A 25,364-nucleotide genomic window follows, 5' to 3' on the forward strand; every position below is an offset into this window, starting at 1 on the left:
AACATTTGTTCTTTCTCCAGGTCCAAAAATCCCTTTCAGAAGCAAACAGAAAGGAGCAGGAGTTGATGTGGCGGCTCCTGCACGAACAGTCAGAGTTGAGAAAGGTGAGCAGATTTTATCTACCATCAATTTGCATTTCACTCTACATATGATTAAGACTCGGTTCTGGGTCGAAACGCGGTGGCCTGCTGAATATATTTCCAACTGCAACTACAATTTTTGTTACCTGCGCTCGGTTGGAGGGCTTGTTTTTCACGATATGGAGGGTGCATGATTGTTCTGATGAAATCTATTTTTATACATTTGTTTTTTAATTCAGTACATGCTATTTTAATAATGCCTCCCTATTTATTTCCATGAAATAAAAACTTGACTGACAGTGTCAAAAGACTGCTAACATATCCAGATGCCCAGAACCTAGCGATCTCTTTCTATTAAATTGTTACTTGACGTTGTCTAATGTCATTTGAGGACCTCTTACTGGCAAAATGCCTAACTAGTGATCATCAGCCATACGCTCAGAGTTATTTAACAGTGCAGGTAATACAACAAGAGACAGGCTTTTAAACTCTACAATCTGGAGTGGTCTCCTCATTTGTAGTCATACTGTACACTTAGGGGCATATGTACAAGCACCTATCGCCACCACAACGTCACCTATAATGACGTTGTGGTGGCAATAGGGTTTGCGCCTTATGTACAAGGCAGCGTTAAGCCACTTAACGTGGCTTAGCGCTGCCTTGTAGATAAGGCCCCCTTTCATGCTACGGTTAGCGTGAAAGGTGTGGGCAGTGGGTGTTGTGGTGGGCATTCCACCGCAACACCAATTCATTTTGACACTGCCTCCTATGTACAAGGAGGCATCGACAAATTTAAGACCAGGTAAAAAGTGGTCTTAAGATGGCGAAACGAGAAGAAATGCATTATTTCTCTTTGTTTTTGCTTTTTCCATGTGTGATGCCGTGTGCAGCACACTTGGAAAAAGCAAATTGCCATGGTTTGTTTATGTACAGGAAGGTGTCACTTTCGTTTGTGCTGCATGAAGCAGCATGCATGAAAGTGATAGGATGTCATTTCTAGGATTGTTTATGTGCAGGAAGGGATGCCTTCCTACATATAAACAATCCTCCCCTCCACGCAAACACCCTTGCACTCTGGTGCAAGGGTGCCTGCGTTGGTGCTAAGTTTCTAAACTTAGCGCCATCGCAGGGGGGGAACGCAAGGCTGCACCACATTTTTGTAAATATGGTGCAGCCTTGCATTTCAGAAGTGGAGGAGAGAGGCGTTAGGCCAGGAAGGCTAACGCATCTCTCCTCCACTTCCTTGTACATATCCTCCTTAGCTTTGATTGTGGTAGTGAATATCAAAGGCAGAATATCAAGGGATCACAAAATCGTGGCCAGAATATTAAGGGACAAAATATGGAAGAGGTAAATTGACAGATGGAGGTATGAGTTTACTATCCTTACCCCCTATCTACACTCCTTGAAGATATATAGATATATATATCTCTCAAAACTGGTATGTAAATGTAGAGTTAGGTATAAAAAGGGCACACAAATCTAGCTTTTGATATTTTCTCTCTTGATATTCTTGCCACAATGTTGTGACCCATCAATTTTATGTCTCTGATATTCCAAAAGCACACACTTGGTTTCGGTGTGGGTGTAAAAACCCAAGCTACAGAGAACAGTGGTAAAACAGGAGGCCTTGTTATCTCTCCCAAACACTATCTCTGCATGTGACATAGCCACCCCTCAAAGGGAAACCCAGGCTGACTTCACGGGATGCCCTGCCCTCTTTTTGTGGACAGCCATGCGATCTTTCTTCCAATCTGATTAGCTGTCCAGTGAATATTCATATTACCCACAATGCTTGCAGCCCTCTTGGGCAGGAAGTATATTCAAAGCTTAAAACTGATCTGAAGAAATATGGAGCATTTTTTCAGGGGATGTTCACAGTGCCTAATTTGTAAATAAATAAGTGCCAGGGTTCTTGTCCGGAGAACACTGCAGTTTGCACCACTCATTGCACTTGACAGCGCTGCCATTGATAGTAACAACACAACTACTAACCATCACACTCCTACAAGTGTGACAATTCAGACTATTCCAGGCCCCCAAAGCCATAAGAAAGGCTTGGACGGTAAGTAATAGTAATTTTTAATGTATATTGAATTAATAAGTTACTATTGTTGTAATCATCGGAGACGGTGCCGCCTAGTGGCAGACAGTCACAAGCACCGGTGTTGACAATTAAGTGCCAGTGCCGAGCACCGGAAACCACCAGATAAAATTAAGCACTAGGGGGCTTTATTTATGAAGACCTGCGTCAGTTTTGCGCCGCTGTTGCATAACTTTTAGTGATGCAGTGGTGGCGTAAAGAATGTGCCATGTTGCGCCATATTTATGAAGTGACACATCTAGGCAGATGTGTCACTTTGTAAACCCCTGCGATACATTATACCTGTGTCAGGTATAATGTATGCAGGGTGAGCATTCCCCTGCAAGAAAGGGTCGTAGGAGTGGCACAGTGAAATCTATGAGATTTGCTGTGCCACTTCTAGAACGCCAATGCCTCTAAACCTTACGCCTGTCTCATGGCAGGCGTAAGGGTGATGCAGGCCCAAGCCCCATGTGAAAGAACATTGCTGGAGTTGCCTCACACTTACGACACAACTCCAGCAATGCACCACTTTTGCGCAGCAGATACGTCAGTAATACTGACGTATCTGTCAATCCTTGCGACATGATGCGTCATAAAGTAAATACGACCCATCATTCGTGTCACAGGGAGGGTGCACTGAGAAGTGTTGTATTGCTGCGTTCACGCAGCGATGCGACACTACTCATAAATGAGGCCCTGGGTGTACAACATGTTCCCCAGGACTCTGGTAGTCTGGGCTTCACAAGAGTTGTTGCTCTCTTGCTTCTTCCAGCTATGACCTGCCATTTGCAGAGCCAGTCCTCCAACTGATCACATAGCTGACGCAGCAGATAAATAAATATGGTTCTTACATCTATCTTTATTTCAGTGGCACAGCCAAAAAGAAGATAGCTATGGGAAGCTCCTGAGACACAGAGCCTTGATGAAAGAAGAACAGTATCTCCTTCAACAAGCAGAACAGGTGAGCGCTGAACTGCACTGAGACACTTGGTTTGAAAAGCATAGAGGGTGTGAACCGAATACATTGCACTGATCTGGGATGTGCACTACAGAAATGTATTGAGACATAAATTGTGATGGAGTGATGTGTACGGAGGACCTGAAATCGTTATCGTGAGGAGTGCAATATAATAGAAAAAAGAGCTGTAGAGTGCTTTATAACTGGACTGGAAAGGTGTATTGTATGTGGAGGGCAGTTTGAGCAACATTAAATGATTGAGGGGCATATGTAGGTAATTTTCATTTTGCGATTCTCAAATTGCGATTTTTAGGGAATCGAAATTAGAGAATTGCAAAACTAAATGAAGGTAGAATGAGCACATTTTATTGATAGAAGGCCCATAGGAATGAGTGGGAAGACATTCTCAATTTGCGATTCTCAATTAGAGAATCGCAAATTGAGTTTGCAATTTCAGGGTTGTAAGGGTGTCAATAGAACACCCTTTTGCACCCCCCTGAAATTGACATGTCTGCACATGTGGCCCACATACATGCCATGTATGTGACCCACATGGCACTTTAAAAAATGCCAAAAAGTGCATTTTTCAAAGAAATCGCAAAATACCACCAACCTGAAGTTGGTGGTATTTTGCGATTCCTTAAGCCAAAAGTTGCACAACTTGGGTGCTTCCTACATTGCATTTAAGGAATCGCAATTTGCGATTCCTTAAATGCAATAGCAAAATAAGGAATCGCAAATTTTGCGATTCCTTCTTTTGCATGTGCGTTTTTGTGTGCTACATAGCACACTGCCCTAATTGCGATCGCAATTAGGCTTCCCACATATGGCCCATAGTCATTGTGATGAGTGGTGGATCAAGGGACCTGTGAGAAGTGCGATTTGTTAAATGCAGTGCACTGAAAACTCATGACCTCAGACCCAGGAATGCAGGGGCATATTACCAACGATTAGCGATATTTATCGCTAACGATGCTTAGCAACACATTTTTAACGCTAAGCATCGCCAGAAATTATCGCAGAGATAACTTGCTATTAGCAAGGTTTATCTCAGAAGTGATAAAAATCCTCGCGCTAACTGCCAAATAAGAGATTATCGCTGGAAAACCAACGATAATCTCTCGAAGTTTGGCGTTAGCTTGATGATAGGGGTTCACAAACTTAGCCATGATATCCACCTTCCATAGGATATCATGGCTAAGTCAGGAAAATACCAGGTGTAAAAAAAGCAGTGCTAACCGCGGTTAGCGCTGCTTTTTTTTATCACTAACAGGGTTAGCGAAATCCTTGATAATAGGAGAAATGTCGCTTAACAACATTTCTCCTATTATTTTTCTCTGAAACGCCCCCTTTGCATCTCATTAGAGATGCAAGGGGAAGCATAGAGAAAAAGGGTGCAAACATGCGAATTTGCGTGTTAGCACCCTGTTGCTGATAGGGAGATAATTTTATCTCCGCTTTCTTGGCTTTTAAAGCCAAAAAAGCGGAGATAAATCCCTTGATAATATGCCCCCTAGTTCATTGACTCGTTGAAATGTTGTGAGTGAGGTCTGCATTGAACCAAGGTGTTAAAACAATAGAAGCATATAGTATGAGTGCAGCTCTCCCTTCTGGACTTCTGGCTCTGTTCTCCATGTTTAATGACCTTTTTGATTACACTACTTGTGAATAACAGCCTATTATTAGTATAATAAAAAAGAAAACCCTTGCTACAAGCGACGGTCCAGCAGCAGCCAGAGGCAGTAAATCTGTCTGATGGCTGGCAAGGCTCATAGATGTGCCTGGACCAGTTATCAGACAGATTTCCCAGGGTTGTCAAAGTCCCAGCCATGGCCTCAGAATGCTAGGGGTGCCTTAGCGATTGAATGTTGGCCTCTCTAGGCCTCCTTGACCATCTGGGTAAACACAAACGAGCAGTCATGAAGTAGCTTAAAGCGGGTGATGTGGTGTGAGTCTAGGCACAATACTACACAGTTATAACCACTGGATTAAAAGAGGCAGGGCCCAGCCAGAGTGGTGATATCACAAAACTTTAGAAACAACTCAAGAATCCGCAAATACATTTACATTGTATATGTAAGTAAGTCATAGAAAGCACACAATATAATACACAAAACAATACACAATAAAATATTGCTATAAAGCTGCATGGCTGAAAAACCAGGACTGTGGGGCCTCACTCTTATGCGTGCCAAGGGGTTTGCCATCCATGTTTCATCTCTTTTCTTATTACACTTCAAGTAAATAATAATGCATTATTCACTATGATATAATAGAAAAAAATCCTACCCGTGCTGCAGCCTGAGATAATGAATCTGTTGGATGGCTGTCACGGGCGCATAGAGGCACGAGCACCAGACATCACAGAAATGACTAGGGCAGGGTGAGTCCTAGTCCTGGCGTTCAGTGCCAGACACACCAGAGAGCCTCTCCATTTGTGATCACATCAGTGTTACCTGTAAAGGTAGCCCTGGGAGCATTAGCTTCCAGTTATGTAGTGTCCTGGACTACGCTTCAATCACCTCAACCCCTCCCATTGAGTCACTATGTGGGGTGAGCATAGGAGCCACACTGACCTCACCGTATACCGTGACAAGTTGAGAGAGGGTGAGACGAAAAAGCAAAAGGCTGAAACTGGGACCTGCTCAGGTATAAACAACTGCCAATGGCAGTAGCGGTCGCTGGTATTGTGAAGGGGTGGGGGGGAAGGGGAATACAAACGAAATAAAAGAAAATTATAATTATTAAAATGACACTTACCTGCTTCAACGGCCGCCTTGCTCCTGATCCTCCCGTCCTTGTAAGGAGCCTGCTGCACACTGTGCATGCTCCAGACAAGGATGCCAGGATCAGGAGCTAGGCAGCATTTGGAGCAGGTGTAATTTTAATAATACTATTCCCAGCATGTGAGCAGTGCTGGGATTGGTCTGAATGCCTCGGTTCGGCGCTCAGACATTTACTTGGAGCCAGTGTTGGTTTCTCCACCCAGCTGTACAACACAGAGAATGGCTAAGTGCGCATGATGGTTTGGCCGGCCAAACCATCAAGCACACTTGGCAGTGCCCACCACCTTCAGTTCATATATGACAGGTCACTATTACAGACTATTCAATGGAGGCCCATTCCTTAGGTTCACACTATGGACGGGGGGTGTATGAACCTTGGACCAGGTATTGACCGATTCAGAACAAGTTCACAAAGGATTGAACCTTTCTTAAGACAAACACCCACCTGCAACCCATTAACAAGACTCACGTCAAGTGCTCACCAATTCATGTAATTCACACCAAGAACTGGCCCATTTTTGAGATTCACACCAAGCAATGACCAATTTAAAACCTTCATGCCAAGAACAGATTCATTGACCAACACTAAGAGCTGAACCTCTAAAGGATTAGCAAATCATCCTGACCTTATAAAGATAATCACTCAAATGACTGACTAAATCACCATACTCAAGGCAAGGACTGACCCATTCAAGGGACTTATATCAATACCTGACACATTTATTAACTCACACCAAGATTTGAACTGTTTATAAAGCCCACACTGACTACAGGCATGCTTATGAGATTCATTCCAGGGACTGAAGAATTCTTGAGATAAACAAGGTCTGACCCATTAGTGAGAGTCATTCAAAGCAGAGGCTGGCACATTTACAAGACTTAAACCAGTGAAATATGCAACCGTCTGGCTCCAACCAAGAGCTGACCCTTTCACGACTACCACTTCAGGCTCACATAGGTATAAGCCTCTCTCCCATCAGTGAATGAGCATAACCTTCTATGATTGTCTAATGAATGTTTGAGATTTTACAGTAGACCTTTATTTCTTACTCACTGACTTATTCGACTATCTACCATTTGTACAAAGAAATCTCTGTGTAAGTTGTTTCAAATATCCTAACATAGTTTATCCCTTACAGGAACATACACGCATTGCCAAGGTCAAGGAGAGACGCCACGCTGATGTGCATACAGCGACAATCTCATGAGAAGCACCAATGGTCACTGAAAAATTCTCTACACTTGCCAACTCATGTTACAGTCTCAGAACGGTGTCATCTAATATTACCATGGCTTTGATTCTGTTGATTTATCACTTTACTCCATGTCTTAATAAATGAGATGCTCCTTGCAGGTATTATGTTGTTTCTGCATCCTGTCCGTACCACAAAATATACTGAAGTCTACTCTTCTCATTCAATTGTGTTTCTTTGATTTGCTTGGGTAATTTCCAGAACATTCTGAGCATGAATGGAACAGTGCCACAAAGCACAGCAAAAAATCTGGCACCCTTATTCTAGGTGATACAGGATAGTGCGTTCTCTGCGGCCACAAGCATGAAATCTCAAAGGAAATAGGACAATAAATAAGGATGTTTTTCCAATCATGATAGAAAAGTGATGCCTCTTTGATAACATTTCTATAAGGAATTACCAATCCAGTGATAGGAGAAGGTTCCTGTTTCTGCACCCTAAAGTTGGCAGCATGTAACCCACAATTTAAGATGATCTAGCAATACAGGCAGAGCCTATTCCAAAGATGACAGTAGGATTTTGTATGCAAAATCCTACAGCTCTGTATATTTTCAAGTGTGGCATTAGGATATTTTATGTGTATTGATAAATGTGCACCAACTTACATAGCCAAGTGAAAACAGAATGGTGTTGTGTCTGCCCATAAGCTCTACAAAGTGGGAGCCATTTTATGGAAGGAATATGTGTATGATACTTTGCCTAAGGATGTAGAATCACCACCCTATTCAAAGTAAGTATGATGGCACGGTGCAGTCATACCTAAAACTGTGCAAGTCTGAGCAAATCTGCATAGAACTGGGAAGATATTTACAAATGGTTTTAACTCTGATGCAATTGTAATCATAAAAAGGCACACATCTATAGAAGTGGTAGTACTACATATTACTGGGATGAATTGAATAGATCAGAGTGATGCAAGCGATGCAAGCCAAAGGATTTTTGACCCCAACCTCCACTCAAGGGTACGAATTCCTTATGGAACTTTAACCTGTGCATATAGGCTGGGGGCATGTAGAATGGGAAAACAGATAGAGGTCGGTCTCGGTAGCCAACCTATGGGCTGCATCATAGGGACTTGTCTGTAGAATGAGTGACTGCTCCCAAGATGACAGAAATCGTAACAGGGTATTTGATTCGTTGCCCCAACCACTTGGTTCTGAGAAGTCAAGAAATGCAATATTGGGGAAGTTACAAATCTCCATTATACGCTAGACTGGAGTATACAAGGAAAAGCAATCATGGTGATAGTGAGTAGCGCGTTAGCCACATGCTTTACTGCCGATCTGTAGGAATGTAACCAAATTCTAGCACAACTTTCTTCTAGCTTTGTTTGGAATTAACATGGCCTTTGTGTAATCAGACACCCAATTCCATGGGAGCATGGGAGCATCACTCATCTGTCCTTCGGAGAGGTGTGCACCCTGAAAATCGTATCCAAAATATCAAGGCATGCAAACATTGAGAACAAAATATAAAATCCAAAATAACGAAAGGTAAATTAAGTATAGATTTACCATGTCTAACTCCACATATATGTACCTTACTGATAACTCTCTCTCTCTCTCTCTCTCTCTCTCTCTCTCTCTCTCTCTCTCTCTCTATATATATATATATATATATATATATATACACACACATATATATATATACACACACATATATATATATATATATATATATATATATATATATATATATATATATATATATATATATATATATATATATATATATATATATATATATATATATATATATATATATATCTATAGGATTTAGCAAGGATGCCCTAAGCATTCTGAGAGCACACGACGGCGCTTTTGCTATCCAGCATCACATATCATCTTGCCTTCATGCTCCACATCAATTTAAATTGCCGACACGTTTCAGGGCCACCATGCCCCTTCTTCTTGGGCATCATAAAACAGCAAAGGATGCACGCACTGTTTCATTTCCGGTTTTTATTCACAAGTGCAAGCCCCTCAGTGGGCGTTAACTGAGTGTAATTCCCCTGAAGGATTATGGGGCTTGCAGTCCTTAGTGCATGTGTCTTTCTACACTAATAGTAAGCTCCAATGTCAGTTTGTTGATTTTGCTTTCCATTAATCCTTAAGTAGGCTGCTTTGCATTCTTGCGCGATGTATTAAAATATGAAGCGCTGCACTCCTGAGTCTTTCAAAGTTGGAGACTCGAGTCTCTACCTCCGGAGGATAACGTTCCGCCCCCGATGGTGATGGTGCTCTCAGCGCGGCTGGGTCGCCGCTAAAAGTATGATTTAGCAAGGATGCCCTAAGCATTCTGAGAGCACACGACGGCGCTTCTGCTATCCAGCATCACATATCATCTTGCCTTCATGCTCCACATCAATTTAAATTGCCGACGAGTTTCAGGGCCACCTTTGAAAGACTCAGGAGTGCAGCGCTTCATATTTTAATACATCGCGCAAGAATGCAAAGCAGCCTACTTAAGGGATTAAAAGAGGATTGAAAGAGCAACATTGAAGGCTAGTGCGCTGGATGACAAGACACCCTTCTTCCCTAGTCTGGAATCTAAACATAGTACTTACCAGACTTATCGGACCTCCTTTCGAACCTCTACACTCATGCAAACTGCAATTCTTAACGTGGAAGGTAGCATTCTTAATTGCCATCACCTCACTCAGGCGAGTTAGCGAATTACAAGCACTAACAATTCAAGAACCTTTCATGCAAGTACATGCTAACAGGGTGGTTCTTAGAACAAACCCTAAGTTTATGCCAAAGGTCGTATCCAATTTCCATATTAATCATTTAATAGAACTGCCAGTGTTCTTTCAAAATCCACAGTCAGTAGCTGAAAGAGCCCTGCACACACTAGATGTAAAAAGAGCTCTTCTTTACTATGTGTACAGAACGAAATCATTTCGAAAGACAAAGCAATAATTTGTTGCTTTTGCACCACAACATAAAGGAAATCCAATATCAAAGTCAGGAATAGCCAGATGGATAGTTAAATGCATTCAAATATGTTATCAAAAGGACAAGCACACTTTAACCGTCCCCCCAAGAGCACACTCTACAAGGAAAATGGGGGCATCCATGGCTTTCCTAGGGAATATTCCTCTTGAAGACATTTGTAAGGCAGCCACATGGACTACCATACACACTTTCACAAAACACTACTGTGTAGACGTGCAAGCAAAACAGCAAGCTGCTGTAGGTCAGGCTGTCCTCAAAACTCTTTTTCAAACTGCTGCGGCTGGCACAGGTAACCACCGCTAGAGGGGATACTGCTATACAGTCTATGCACAGATATGAATTCAGCAGCCCACATGCCTCAAACGGAATATGCTACTTACCAGTATGCATCTGTTCTTGGCATGTGGGGCTGCTGACATTCATATCGCCCGCCCTCCTCCCCGGTGCCTGTCGCAGCCGCAGCATTTTCTTTTGCATGGCCATCTCTTACTTTCCTATCTCCATCTCTGCCACAATGGCGAAAAACAATCTGAGGATGGAGAAGATGCCCATGCACACAATAGTCCAGGGCAGGAGTCACCTATCTCGTGATACTTCGAAGACTCTTCCAAGACAACAAAGTGCAATCATCCGGACCCAACACTAGGCGGCGATCTATGCACAGATATGAATTCAGCAGCCCACATGCCTCGAACATATATATATATATATATATATATATATATATATATATATATATATATATATATATTCCCAAAGTTGTCCTGTGCTTAGAGGACGCCACTCCGCAGGGATTGATTCTCCAAGCCTTTATTAGCAGCAGGCAGCCTTCCAAACAGTGTGTATTCAAAGACGCCCTGACGTGTTTGTTCCCTCCAATGGGTGATTTTCTGCCTTTGGTGGCTTTCCGAGCACTAGCCTTCAATGTTGCTCTTTCAATCCTCTTTTAATCCCTCCAGTGGGCCTCCGTTTCGAAAGCTGTCTGTAATGTTAAGCAATCCCTGTGCCTGTACACCGGCACAATTCCGGAATGTGGACCCGCCATTACTTCACGCGGGCGGTGCATCCTCCCAGGGCCGGACTGCCACGTTTGAAACCTCTTCCCAAAGTTGTCCTGTGCTTAGAGGACGCCACTGCGCAGGGATTGATTCTCCGAACCTTTATTAGCAGCAGGCAGCCTTCCTAACAGTGTGTATTCAAAGACTCCCTGACGCGTTTGAGGCAATTGGCCTCTTATTCATAGGGCACAGCAGTTAGTGCGCGGCTGCGCATTACAACCCTTGAGTTCCCACTTTGCATGCCGCTCCTACATGGGTATTTCAACAGCATGCTGGGCGTTGTAGTGCTATTTGTTCCCTCCAATGGGTGATTTTTTGCCTTTGGTGGCTTTCCAAGCACTAGCCTTCAATGTTGCTCTTTCAATCATCTTTTAATCCCTCCAGTGGGCCTCCGTTTCGAAAGCTGTTTGTAATTTTAAGCAATCCCTGTGCCTGCACACCGGCACAATTCCGGCATGTGGACCCGCCATTACTTCACGCGGGCGGTGCATCCTCCCAGGGCCGGACTGCCACGTTTGAAACCTCTTCCCAAAGTTGTCCTGTGCTTAGAGGACGCCACTGCGCAGGGATTGATTCTCCGAACCTTTATTAGCAGCAGGCAGCCTTCCTAACAGTGTGTATTCAAAGACTCCCTGACGCGTTTGAGGCAATTGGCCTCTTATTCATAGGGCACAGCAGTTAGTGCGCGGCTGCGCATTACAACCCTTGAGTTCCCACTTTGCATGCCGCTCCTACATGGGTATTTCAACAGCATGCTGGGCGTTGTAGTGCTATTTGTTCCCTCCAATGGGTGATTTTTTGCCTTTGGTGGCTTTCCGAGCACTAGCCTTCAATGTTGCTCTTTCAATCATCTTTTAATCCCTCCAGTGGGCCTCCGTTTCGAAAGCTGTCTGTAATTTTAAGCAATCCCTGTGCCTGCACACCGGCACAATTCCGGCATGTGGACCCGCCATTACTTCACGCGGGCGGTGCATCCTCCCACGGCCGGACTGCCGCGTTTTAAATCACTTCCCATAGTTGTCCTGTGCTTAGAGGACGCCACTCCGCAGGGATTGATTCTCCGAACCTTTATTAGAAGCAGGCAGCCTTCCAAACAGTGTGTATTCAAAGACGCCCTGACGTGTTTTGAGTCAACATGCCTCTTATTCATAGGGCACAGCAGTTAGTGCGCGGCTGCGCATTACAACCCTTGAGTTCCCACTTTGCATGCCACTCCCACATGGGTATTTCAACAGCATGCTGGGCGTTGTAGTGCTATTTGTTCCCTCCAATGGGTGATTTTTTGCCTTTGGTGGCTTTCCGTGCACTAGCCTTCAATGTTGCTCTTTCAATCCTCTTTTAATCCCTCCAGTGGGCCTCCGTTTCGAAAGCTGTCTGTAATTTTAAGCAATCCCTGTGCCTGCACACCGGCACAATTCCGGCATGTGGACCCGCCATTACTTCACGCGGGCGGTGCATACTCCCACGGCCGGACTGCCGCGTTTTAAATCACTTCCCAAAGTTGTCCTGTGCTTAGAGGACGCCACTCCGCAGGGATTGATTCTCCGAACCTTTATTAGCAGCAGGCAGCCTTCCAAACAGTGTGTATTCAAAGACGCCCTGACCCGTTTCGAGGCAACATGCCTCTTATTCATAGGGCACAGCAGTTAGTGCGCGGCTGCGCATTACAACCCTGCATCTCCCACTTTGCATGCCGCTCCCACATGGGTATTTCAACAGCATGCTGGGCGTTGTAGTGCTATTTGTTTCCTCCAATGGGTGATTTCCTGCCTTTGGTGGCTTTCCGAGCACTAGCCTTCAATGTTGCTCTTTCAATCCTCTTTTAATCCCTCCAGTGGGCCTCCGTACAATAGTACAAATAGCGTGTACTGTCCGAATAGTCAATAAAGTTTTATTGAAAGCCTGTAGAGTGCAATGAAGTCAATTCACATGTACAGAAATATCGTGCTAGATCGAGATAACTGCCCAGAGTGGTGCTACTCAGTACGTGTGTCTTATGTATATCCATGTAAACAGACAGTATCCCAACAGGTATCATTCATTTAGACAGTTATAAAGATACGTACAAACATTATCATTGACAGACAAAAGAGACTCAATATATCCGTTTTTATGTGCCAATGGCATCAAAATAACACAAACAAATTTAGAGTGGACAGTACTATCAGCACTGAAAGTTTAAAATTAGACAACCCAAGTTGTACTTGGTGCAAACAAGGTGCAAGTGGTGTGCCCGGCAGCGACGCAAGTGACAAACGTGCTCAGCGTGAAACGGCGCAAATAATACAAGTGTACAGTTTTTACAGTGGTACAGTGTGACTAGATCCTTAATAGGAACAAATTATTTAAGATATTCAAGGGTGGTCACAATGTAGGTAGCGCCTTTTAATTGGGCTGAGGAGTCGACGACGTTTCGATCCAGTCAAGTATGGATCATCCTCAGGACAGGGTTGTAGAGTGAAGCAGTGCCGTCTACTGTGACGGAATGTTCCAGGGCGTCAGCTTGTTCGGAGCCTGGAATAAGGCTGTGACCTGTGAGGCGTCTGTAATCCCGCAATAAATTTAAATGACAGGGACCAGGAATCAGCGGTCAAGGACAATTGTCGAAGATCGCGGTGGCCGGGATTGAATCTCTGGCTGCATGAAGAGCGTCTTCCGGGTGAGTCAGGAAGGCTCGGGACTTAAGTATATCCGGCACACTGAAGTAAGTATGCCAATAGTGCAAAAAGGACAGTGCCTGATCGGCAAGGTGTCATTGAGAATGGTGTAAAAGTACAATACAACACCAATGTGGCCCTAACTTTAGTGTCAAAGAAAAAGGCACCACAAGGGTACCCCCAGGTTAGTCACAGTAGTCACTAAGTAGAGAAATGCACCTACGGATGAAGGCAAATGCCTATCCCAACTAAGGCACAAAGGCAGAAGCTGCTGGAGTATTGCCAAGTGGCCAAGTCACATCTATTATATATATCTATATATATATATATATATATATCTGATTACCAGTCCAACTCCACATCAATTACGGAAGGCACTGACACCGTGAATCTTCAACTCAAGAAAAATGTTTATTCCATGAAACTGCAAAAAGACGCGTTTCGGCGGAAGCCTCCGCCTTGCTCACTTCATCTGCACAAGGTAATGCTAACATGTTTTATGCATTTCAACACATCTGAACAAACCTATGGTGTGACTGGTTGTTCATCACCATAGTAACCATGAGTCACTCTACTAAACATAATGGACATGGAAGAGTTTAAGCGCACTTCTACCTGTGCATATCACCATCATAGTTCTTGCAGTATAAAATACTCTTTACATTTTTCACATTTGTCTTGAGGGTAATATTCTTGTTACACTGTATCAGCAGCCTAACCAAAATTATAAACAAGCCGATTTTTACAATTCTCATACATTGCAAAAGTCACATTCAAGCGCTAGTGTACAAACGTGAGTGAAATAATGTCGAACTCATAATCAAACTTAGTAATAATTATAAGGAATCTCGCACAGAGTTAAATTATCCGTTGCAATTGATCACATTCTATTGATAGGACTGCGGGTTTTAGGGCTATTTATAACTACGAGCTGCTTCTAAGTAGAGAGCACTCATACTCAAAGTTACATGTGCCTAAGTGGATACATAGCACTTAAAATTACGTGTAACTCAGTTAATCGTATCCATTGAGCCCAAATAGAAAACGGACCTCATCTCCAAGTGGAGTAAGGGAATTATCTTGGTAAAGGCTATATCAGCATAAATGCCTCGCTAACAACCCAAATACATGTCTATTTGTATCAATAGCAGGTCTTAAGTATATCTTTCTGTGCTTCCAGATGGTATGATCTGTACTCTTTCTTAAAGTAATTATGTGTTAGATAACGTGTGCATAAAGGAAATTTTTAGCCTAAAACAAAGTATTTACATAAATGAAGTTGCAGATGTATTTAAAGAGTGGGTTTCAGTTAAGGAAATAGACTGCGTTGGATTATAAATGTACTGTTAACGCTTCATCCGAATTTAATCCATTCGGGATCTTGGAATCTAACAAGATAATGTACCTAGATTCCAGGCGTCTAAGGGCTAACCTGCGGTTTCCTCCTCTAGGGTTCTTAGGGACACTGTCAATTACATAATAGGAGAGATGTTTTATGTTGCCTTCATGTACCTTGTTTATATGTCTGGCCACTGGGTACGTTTGATCATCATTGTTTATGGCTCGCATGTGTTGTAGGATTCTGACATGTGCCTGATGGATGGTACTCCCTACATAGCGCTTTCCACAGCTGCAAACAAGTACATAGACAGCATACTCTGTCTTACAAGAGTACCCGCCTCTGATCGTGTAAGGTCTATTTCTAAAGGGTACTATCACCTCTTTAGTATTGATACCTTGTTTACAGGCTTTACATTTCTCACATTTTTTGAAACCTTACTGGGTTGGGGGCCATGCGACAGTTTTGACCACCGCCGGTGCATTACAGACCAATTGGCTTCGCATCGACTTTGCCTTCCTGAATGTTATTGAAGGTGTGTTACCATTCAATTGGCCTATTACGGGGTCATTGCGTATAAGTGGCCAGTGTTTTTGCAAAATTCTCCTGACATGGTTGTGATATGTGTTGTATCCCGTTATCATTCTAGGAAGGTTACCAGTGGACTTTAATTGACTATCTTTATTTGCCTCTTTAGTTACAAATAAAAGATCTTTCCTGTTCTTTTCTTTGCATTTCTGTTCTGCCTTCGCCAAAGTAGATGTTGTGTATCCTCTTTTGCCCAGCCTCTCAAAGAGATTGGCTTTTGCCAAGTCCGTACCTGCTGCTGTACTGCAGTTGCGGGTCAAACGCAGACATTCCGCGTAGGGGATCGACTTCTTGAGTTTGACCGGGTGAAAACGTTGTGCATGAAGCACAGCATTTCCTGCCGTAGGTTTTCTGTATGTTCTGGTTTGTATCCTGTTCTGCTCTACATACAGTTCTAAATCTAGGAATTGGATGGTATCTGTGCTCGTGGAACATGTGAACTTCAAATTCAGTGCATTGTCATTTATTTCTGTGGCAAAAGCTACAGCACTCTCAACAGACCCCTTCCATAAGATGAAGATATCATCTATATAGCGTTTATAGAGTATCACGTGTTCTCTCATCTTGGTCTCCTGCGTGGTTGCCAGTACTTGCTCCTCCCACCAGCCCATATGCAGATTAGCATAACTGGGGGAGAAGCAAGTACCCATAGCTGAACCTTGTAGCTGTTTGTAATGCAGTTTGTCAAAAAGGAAAGTATTGTTATTCAAACACCACTCCACCATTTGTAATAACATTAAAGAGTGTTGGTACAATGAAATCGGTCTCTTGTCGAGGTAATGTTTTAAGGCTCTCAAGCCATCAGCATGGCGAATACTTGTATATAAAGACTGCACATCCAAAGTCATGAATACATATTCATCTTTCCAGTCAAACTCATACACTTTTCTAAGGAAATCGCCACTATCCTGTACATAGGCTGGAAAGTCTTTGACATAAGGTTGTAGGAAATGGTCCACATAAGTACTCGTGTTTTCAAATAACCCGCCAATGGCCAAGATTATTGGTCTCCCAGGAGGTCGTGTAGGGTTTTTATGCACCTTAGGTATCAAATATAATTGGGGCATGGTAGGATAGTCATTTTTCAATAAGTCAAATTCTTTCTTATTGATCAGCCCCATGCCTTTCCACCTATATAGTTCTGCATGGTACTTTTCTTGGATTCCAACAATTAAGGTGGGACTCACTCTGCAATAACATTCGCGATCGTGTAGTTGACACAATGCTTCCTCATTGTACATCTTGAGGGGCCACAACACAATATTCCCACCTTTATCAGACCATCTCACTACAATGTCTGTTCTAGATTTTATTTTTAACATCAGTGCGTTATATTCTTGTCTTTGATTCTGATTTTTAGTACAAAACTTCCTCGTGCTCATTAGTGATAGATATTTCAGTTCTTTTATTACGTTTTCTGAAAATAAATCAAGACCATCTTTCAGCAGGATAGGCATGAACACCGATTTGGGCTTAAAATGAGTTGTGACCGTTTGGTGTGTGTTCAGATTCGCTTGGTCCGCTATTTCCCCTGGCGTCAATTGGCTTAATGATTCGTCGTACTCCAGTGCATTCATGTCACCTAGAGTTGCCATATCAGCAATAGATAATATGTTATCAGTTCCAGTGCCGGTCTCTTTGTCAAGGATTTTTCTGTTACAGTTCCAGAAATGTTTTTGTAATTTTAATTTCCGTATATATTGAAACAAATCTATTCTTGTTTGGGCATAGTCAAAATTTGTAGCTGTACAATATGTAAGTCCCAAGGATAGAATTCTAGTTTCCGGTGTGGTTAGCTCCAAATCTGTTAGGTTGATAACTGTATTATCCAAATTTCTGTTTTGTTCGTCACCCATTATCGTTTCCTGTTCTTTCTGTAGTTTGATTTCGCTTTCTTCGCGGCTCCGTTTGCCCCAGCGTCTGTCCTTTCTTCGTCTGCTTTTTGATTTTTGTCTTTTAATTTGCCTTTGTTCCAGTCCTGCCGCGTTCTCAGTGGTCGTAAGGATTGTAGGCACTGTAAACGAAAAAAAGCTAGTTCTTGTGCTGGGTTGGGGATCGGGCCCATTGCCCCCAATGAACTGTTACTGTCTGAATCCGATTCAATCGATGTACTGTACTCCGTTCCACTTGTGGCGGGCGTTATGTCTACCCCGCTTACTGTTGCTGAAAGTTGTTGTCTTTTAATGTTATCCAATTTTCTGGTGAAGGTGTAGATTCGCCCATTCATATAGTCGTTTCGATCTCTTTGAAACTTAATGGCCTTGCGTTCTTTAATTTCTTCTTCGTGTTTCAAAAGTATTTTTTTGATGTCTTTGAGCATATTGGCTATTTCTTCCTTATTCTCCCTGGTGTCCAGATCTTTCAAGATTTCTTCAATTCTAGATATCAGTTTATCCCGATCACTGGCTGCATACTTAATTAGTATTTTGAGACCGTTTTGTGACCACTGGGCATTATTGTCGGCCCATTCTTGTAATATATCCTGGTCCGGATTTTCATATGTCGGGGCCACTAAAATTCGGAGTCCTCGTGGGACCCTGCCTACGTCGAGATATCGTTGAAGGGATTTGATTTCCCACCATTTGGCCACCTCTTTTTTGCGCAATTTTTCTAACACAATCTGCACAATCTATATATATATATATATATATATATATATATATATATATATATATATATATATATATATATATATATATATATATATATATATATATATATATATATATATATATATATATATATATATTCACTGAAAAAACCATAGGTTATAGACCATATATAGTTAGGAATTAGCATTTACAAAACCTTGAAAATTCACTGAAAAAACCATAGGTTATAGACCATATATAGTTAGGAATTAGCATTTAAGAAACCTTTTTTTTACTCACACAAAACCATTGAAATTCCATATATAGTTAGTTGCACTAACTATATATCGCGCACCCGCAATCCACTGCTGATGATGTCACATATTACATCATTCATGACATGGTCAATGACATCTCAAATGACATCACTGATGACATCACTGATGACATCATCCATTGACTGTGTGTTTCTGTAAAGTTTAAATATGTTTTACATATTGAAAAATGAGTAGATGTAGAAGTGCCTAAATAAAAGATTTAGTAGGTGCGTGACTGACTTTATGAATGAGTAAGTGATTAAATGTGTCTCACTGAGTGCATGGGTTAGTGACTAAACTGTCTTAATTTGTGCATCATTATGTCTGTTGTTCTGTAAAGTGCTGCATGTGTTGATCAGTAGCTATATGAGTAACTATATGGGTTATTGATTGATTGTCCAAGTATTTGTATGGGAGACTGAGTGTGTGTGTGGCTGGCTGGGAGATGTGTGACTCTGTGCAGATCAATGTGTTCTTGTATCAATGATTGTATAAGAGAGTAAGTATGTGTTAGTATATGTTTGAAAATGTAAGGTACTCTATGTTTAACTGTATAGATTAGAAAATGGAAGTGTGATTGATTCTTTACAGGACTGACTAGGTGTGTGAGTAACTCCATGGATGAGTGGCAGAGTGTGAGTGTCTGTATAGGTGTATGAGTGCATATGATAGTGTTGTAAAGATGAGTGATTGTATGTATGAATGATTGTATGGGTGAATGAGTGAATGTGTGTGTAGACGTAGGAATCAGTGAGTGCGTATGTAGTAACTAGTATTGGTGTGTCAATGGTTTAAAAAATTATATTCTGTATTTAACACTGGGTGTAACAGAGGTTATATTAAAGTGTGAGGAGATGCATTATATTGTCACATGAATGATGTCATCAGTGATGTCATTTGAGATGTCATCAGTGATGTCATCAGTGATGTCATTTGAGATGTTATCAGTGATGTCATTTGAGATGTCATCAGTGATGTCATCAGTGATGTCATTTGAGATGTCATCAGTGATGTCATCAGTGATGTCATTTGAGATGTCATCAGTGATGTCATCAGTGATGTCACTGACCATGTCATGAATGATGTAATATGTGACATCATCAGCAGTGGATTGCGGGTGCGCGATATATAGTTAGTGCAACTAACTATATATGGAATTTCAATGGTTTTGTGTGAGTAAAAAAAGGTTTCTTAAATGCTAATTCCTAACTATATATGGTCTATAACCTATGGTTTTTTCAGTGAATTTCATTGGTTTTTTAAAAGCTAATATCTATAGCTGTAAAATGTATTCTTCTTTAAATCAAAAAATATATTTGATATGTTTATTAATAATTTGTTTTATTATTATTATTTTTTGTTCGCTCCCGGTTCGCGAACCGGGAAGCTTCCCGTTAGCTCAATTTGGTGCCGCGACCCGGTCCGCGAACCAGTAAACGTTCCGTTTGCGCAACTGTCGCGTTAGAAATCAACATCGTGACGCATCGCGGAAGCGCGACGTATCACGTTGTCGCGTAATGCGTCTTATGACGCGCCGCGTTAGCGCACCCGGAAGTGCTCCGGTAAGCAAACTGAGACGCGAAGCGCAGCTCCCCGGAAGCGATCCGGGGCGCGTCGCGAAAGCGCGACGTATCGCGTTGCCGTGTAATGCGTCTTATGACGCGCCGCATTAGAGCACCCGGAAGTGCTCCGGAGCGCGAACCGAGGCGCGAAGCGCAGCTCCCCGGAAGCGATCCGGGGCGCGTTCCGCAGCGCGTAACATAAGCGTAACAGGTCATGTGACTTGTTAATAAAACTTTTCATTGGTTCATTTCACTTTTGGTTTCCTAATGATGTAAGTCTAGGTCAGGTGACCTAAAAATAACACTTTTCATGGGTTTAGAACTATTTTTTTTCCCAAATGATGAAAACCCCTCCTTCTTTCCTCACTCTGACTTTCATCTTTGTGAGAGGAAGACCCTTTGTGATCACTGAGCAATGTCTTCATTAGTAGCTTCAGCTGGTGCACCCCCACCACCACCACCACCTCCTCATAGGAAGAGAGGACCACCTCCACAGTTCATTACCAACACAGAGGAGGAAGAGGATGTAGAAGAGGAAGAGGAGATACAGGGAACACAGTTTTTACAAGAGGAGCACCGGGTATCTCATCATAAAACTAGTTTCATTTGGCAGTTTTTTTCTTTTCCTGAAGGACAGAAAAAAGTTAATGCTCGATATGTCACGTGCCTGATATGTAAAGAGGGCTTATCTAGAGGCACAGAAAAGAAGTATAGTTACGGCAACTATACTATGCACCGTCACATGGTGAGGTGGCATCCACTAAATTACAGCCGGGCAGAGATGCGTGACCTTCAGGATAACCCACCAACTCCTGTGGCCAGGACATCAACACAGATATCTCTGTCGGGGCCAGAGGCACGGGAAACAGTGCCAAACATTCAGGAAAACTTTGTCCACATAAAGATGGTCCGTTTATATTGCGGTACATTACTCTCATGTGGCAATATGAGCATTAACTTAATAAACAGAGCATTTGAAAACCACAAGTGCTCTAAACGCCCCAGAAAATAAAAAAAATTTTTGCTCCTGTTGAGCCCTTTCCAATGCCTGTTTTTTGTTGTTTCCCCTCCCAAAAAAACAAAAAAAACATAAAACTGTTCAAAAAATACAAAAAAAACAAAAAATGTTCAGAAAAATAAAAAAAAATATAAAACAACAAAAACATTTAAAAAAAAAGTTCTTTTCAGAACTACCTCCCCTTTATAAAAAAATTGCTAGAATGTTTAGCACTCTGCAAGCTCTATTTCTTTTGGTTCGCTTCCCGGTTCGCTCGCCGGTACGCGAACCGGGAGCGAACCAAAAAAAATTTACAAAAAAAAAAGAAGAGTAAGTATAAGGGAAGTAAACCGAGAGTAATGTTAAAAGAAAGACAGCTATAGGGACTAAACCAGAGATACTGTTTAATAGATTTATTTACCGAAGAAAAGAGGGAAGAGGATATAATTCTGAAAAACAAAATAGATAAGGAAGTGAAAGAAAAAAAGGAGAGTAGAAGAATAACAAAGAAGAGTTTGTTAGAGAATGTGAGTGAATGTTCAAAATAAGATTAAAACATGTGGAATAACAGAGAGAAAAAACAGAAAGCAGAAAAGAAGAAGTAACAGAAAAAGAATAATGAAACAGCAAAGAAATGTAAATAACATAGGGGCATATTATCAACATAGGCGATAAAAGTTTTGCAGCTTTTATCGGCAGAAATGTGTCGCTAAAGCCGCTTTTGCTGCAGAAAACTGCAGCTAAAACCGCTTTTGCAGCAGTTTTCTGCCGATAAAAACAGCAATAATTTTATTGGCTGTGTTCATAATATGCCCCTTAGTGTGCTTCAACTACACAGAGAAAGCATAATGAACAAGTAGTGAAAGAGTGATCAGTCAAAGACACTAAGAGTAATAGAGACGAAGTGAGTGAACAAGAGTGAGGAACTATGAGAAGAGAGGGACTGAGAAAAGGAGTGGAAGGAGTAGAGTAAGTAAGTAATAGAGAAAGGAATGAGGGAAGTAGCAAAGGCAGGAAAGTGAGGGTTAAAGAAATGAAGCAGTGGAACTAATAGTAGTTAAATGTGATAGAAATGTAATGAAAAGAGTACAAAACATTTACCTTATAATTGTCGTTAACTTAGTCACTTGTTATTTTTATACTTTCAATCTGTGAAAGAGAGAACAAACATTTGAAAAATATTAAAACATGTATTTAAAAATAGAAAAGACAAGGGAAAAGATTGAAGGACAAACAGTTTTTCAACAACTTTGACACTTATAGAAGCTTCTGCTTCTCCAGGCCCCCTACACAGTCCTAAAGATATACATTTTAAACTAACAGTATCTTGATGCAGTTGAAGTGAGGCCTATCTTGGAACATGGTGCATCTTTTGCACTGCTGTTGTCTCACAAAAGTGACGCAACGGCAGCGCAAAAGAGGTGCACAGCCATCATAAAGCTGTCCCTAACATTTTAAATGATTGTTTCAGGATGCCAATAAGGTGTGCCCTATCCAGAGGTTTGTTTGAGGTGAGGCCTACTCAGGGTTGCAGATGAAATTTAGAGTTGTTGAATAGTACAGAGGAGATAATACATGTGCAGGCCTACCAACGAAGTGAGTCATGCCCACTGCACTCTTGAACAAATGTCAGACCTCCTCTGTCTCCTGGAACAGGCCTAAACCTCATCTACACAATGTGATGTGTAATGTTAGGAAACACAGGTAATATAATAGAAAAACGTGCAATTTTTTTTGCTCATTCCACAATCACATCACCTGTGTTTCCTTTGCTTAGGTATCTCATTGTGGAAATGTAGTCTATCATATGAAAGACTACGTAAAATGTGAGCACTGTATGCAACAACTTTGACACTTACAGAAGCCTCACCTTCTCCATGCCTCCTACACAGTTCTAAATGTACATCATAAATACAAACAGTACAGAATTAATTATACATGTTAAATGGTTTATTTTTGCTGTTCTCGGAATGTATCAAATTTCACTAAAAACAGTGAGTTGAAGGTATTCATCATATAACAGCGGGGGAAAAAAAACACAATCAAAATGATTGTGTTTAAAAAACCCATATAACATAACCAATCAGAAATCAGAACTCCTCAAAAGTAACTTACTTTCCATGACGTCGAAGGATGTCCTATGAACAGCTTACAATCGGTTGTGCTGTTTTTATTTTCAGCCCGCCACTTTCTGAAAGAAAACCTCCATCGTTTTGAGAAATATGTTACATACAATAAATGACTTCTCGCTCTCTACCACACATTTCCACAAGGCCAAATCATGTAAGAGCCATTTATAACTCTTGGAATTCTTGTAAGCAAATCCCGTCATTTTCTATTTCCGCAACTTTCAGAAAGAAAACTTTCAAGATCACTTTCACAATCCTAGACTAGTAATATCTTACCCTTCTTGCTCAGTCATGTTCTACATTTCCTATGACACTGATACTGCTTACTATGAAGCAGACTTACACTACCTCTATGACTACTACAATTATTTAATTCTCTACATCACTTTTAATCACAAAGCAATATAAAACAGTAGATAAAATTATATCAACCCCATGAATCATTATACGCCAGTTACCTACCCTAAATTCTCTTTTCTGAAAACAGAAAGTAAGAATATTTTTAAGTAAAAAGGCAACATTGTATCGTAGTCAAATGGCAATAATTTCCAAAACAGCAAATTGTTTTACATTTTATATAAGCTGTGTAATAAGCGGATCTTGTCAAATGTCCATCATGCCATATAATAGCTGCAGTTACAAATGTTCTTCCTAAAATCAACGACTGTGTAGCCACAACATTTGTAATTAAAGTTGAAGACTTACTTTCATCAGGTTTATATACTTGGATTTTTAAAATGACATTATAATCAAAAGTTTGGACCAATAATCTAGACAGCATTGCAGACTTACATTCCCTCTACTCCATGTTTTGATTCGCAGCTTGAATTGGCTTATAAAAAAGAAACAGTTTTTCTGAACTCATTCAAAGTGCAGTTATTTTTCCATGACGTCAAGTGTTATGGTAAGAAGACCGTTTGCTTTGGAAAATACTCTGTTGTCCCTCAACTAATCTGTGCCCACCACTTTCTGTAAGAAAATCTTCTTTTTTTCCAGGAACTATTTAATACTCAAAAATAACTTATGTCTCTGTACTACACTTATCCTCAAGGCCAAATCGTGTAGGAGCCATTAGAACCTCTTGAAATTCCTCAGAGCACATCCCGAGATTCTTTCCCTAAAATTTTGGTTTTAAAAACACCAGGTAAGAATTTTTAAGGTCATACGGCAATTTTTTTTTGAAAGTTAAAACAGAATCGTTGCAGAATGACCAGCCGTTTCTAGACTTTAAATAAGCTGTGTAATGTCCTGATGTTATTGAAGGACCGTCATGATATATAATTGCTGCAGTTACAAAAGTCCTTCCTGATATTGACAACTGTGAAGCCACAAAATTTTTAATTAAAGTTGTCAATTTTGTTCCATCAGGCCTACATCGTTGGAACATTAAAATGACATACTGGCCATATGTTCGTATAAATAATGTTGACATCATTTCAGATTTACATTGGCTACACTCCATGTTGTGATCAGCTGCTTTTACTAGCTTATTAAAGGACACTAATTTACTGTCTGGCAAAGTTAAATATATATATCTTTCTGAGTCTACACTAGTAGTACTTGATACCCTACAGTTCTCGCAGTCATGCTGCCATTGATAAGAAAGCCCAAACAGGTGATCTACATCTACACCTTCAGCATGCAATACATCAAGCATATACATTAAAAACTCCTGACAATCTTGCTGAATATTTTGAGAGAATTGTGTTTGACCTGAACATCTGTCTAACAGATTTCGAATTTCAGACACACTTTCTATTTTTGTTCTATCAGTGCTACATTTCTCTAACACAGAATTTAACAAACTGCAAAATCTGTGATCCGAATTGACCACAATCTCTTCTTTTACATTTTCTAGAGAAAACAAAACATTAACCACTACATTAGCATAGCAGTTGACACCAGAACTGTTTTCAAATTGAAAACCAACAACATCTTCAACAGAATCCTTTTTCTTTCTGCTTATAATTTCAGGTTCATCAACTTTTCGTCTTTTTGCTACAACC

At 41.2% G+C, this 25,364-nt stretch overlaps 1 protein-coding gene across 1 annotated transcript in view; it reads left to right on the top strand.

Moving 5' to 3' along the window:
* The window catches only part of LOC144752490 (uncharacterized), an 81,623-nt gene extending 74,358 nt beyond the window's left edge, over positions 1–7,265 (top strand). Inside the window, exons 12-14 of the mRNA XM_078640403.1 lie at positions 21–104; positions 3,035–3,127; positions 7,050–7,265. Of these exons, the coding sequence (XP_078496529.1) occupies positions 21–104; positions 3,035–3,127; positions 7,050–7,118 (246 nt within the window). The 3' untranslated portion in view covers positions 7,119–7,265. The remainder of the gene's footprint in view (positions 1–20; positions 105–3,034; positions 3,128–7,049) is intronic.
* Positions 7,266–25,364: the final 18,099 nt, after the last annotated feature.

Source organism: Lissotriton helveticus, chromosome 5_1, assembly GCF_964261635.1.
Source record: "Lissotriton helveticus chromosome 5_1, aLisHel1.1, whole genome shotgun sequence".
Classification (NCBI taxonomy): Eukaryota; Metazoa; Chordata; class Amphibia; order Caudata; family Salamandridae; genus Lissotriton; species Lissotriton helveticus.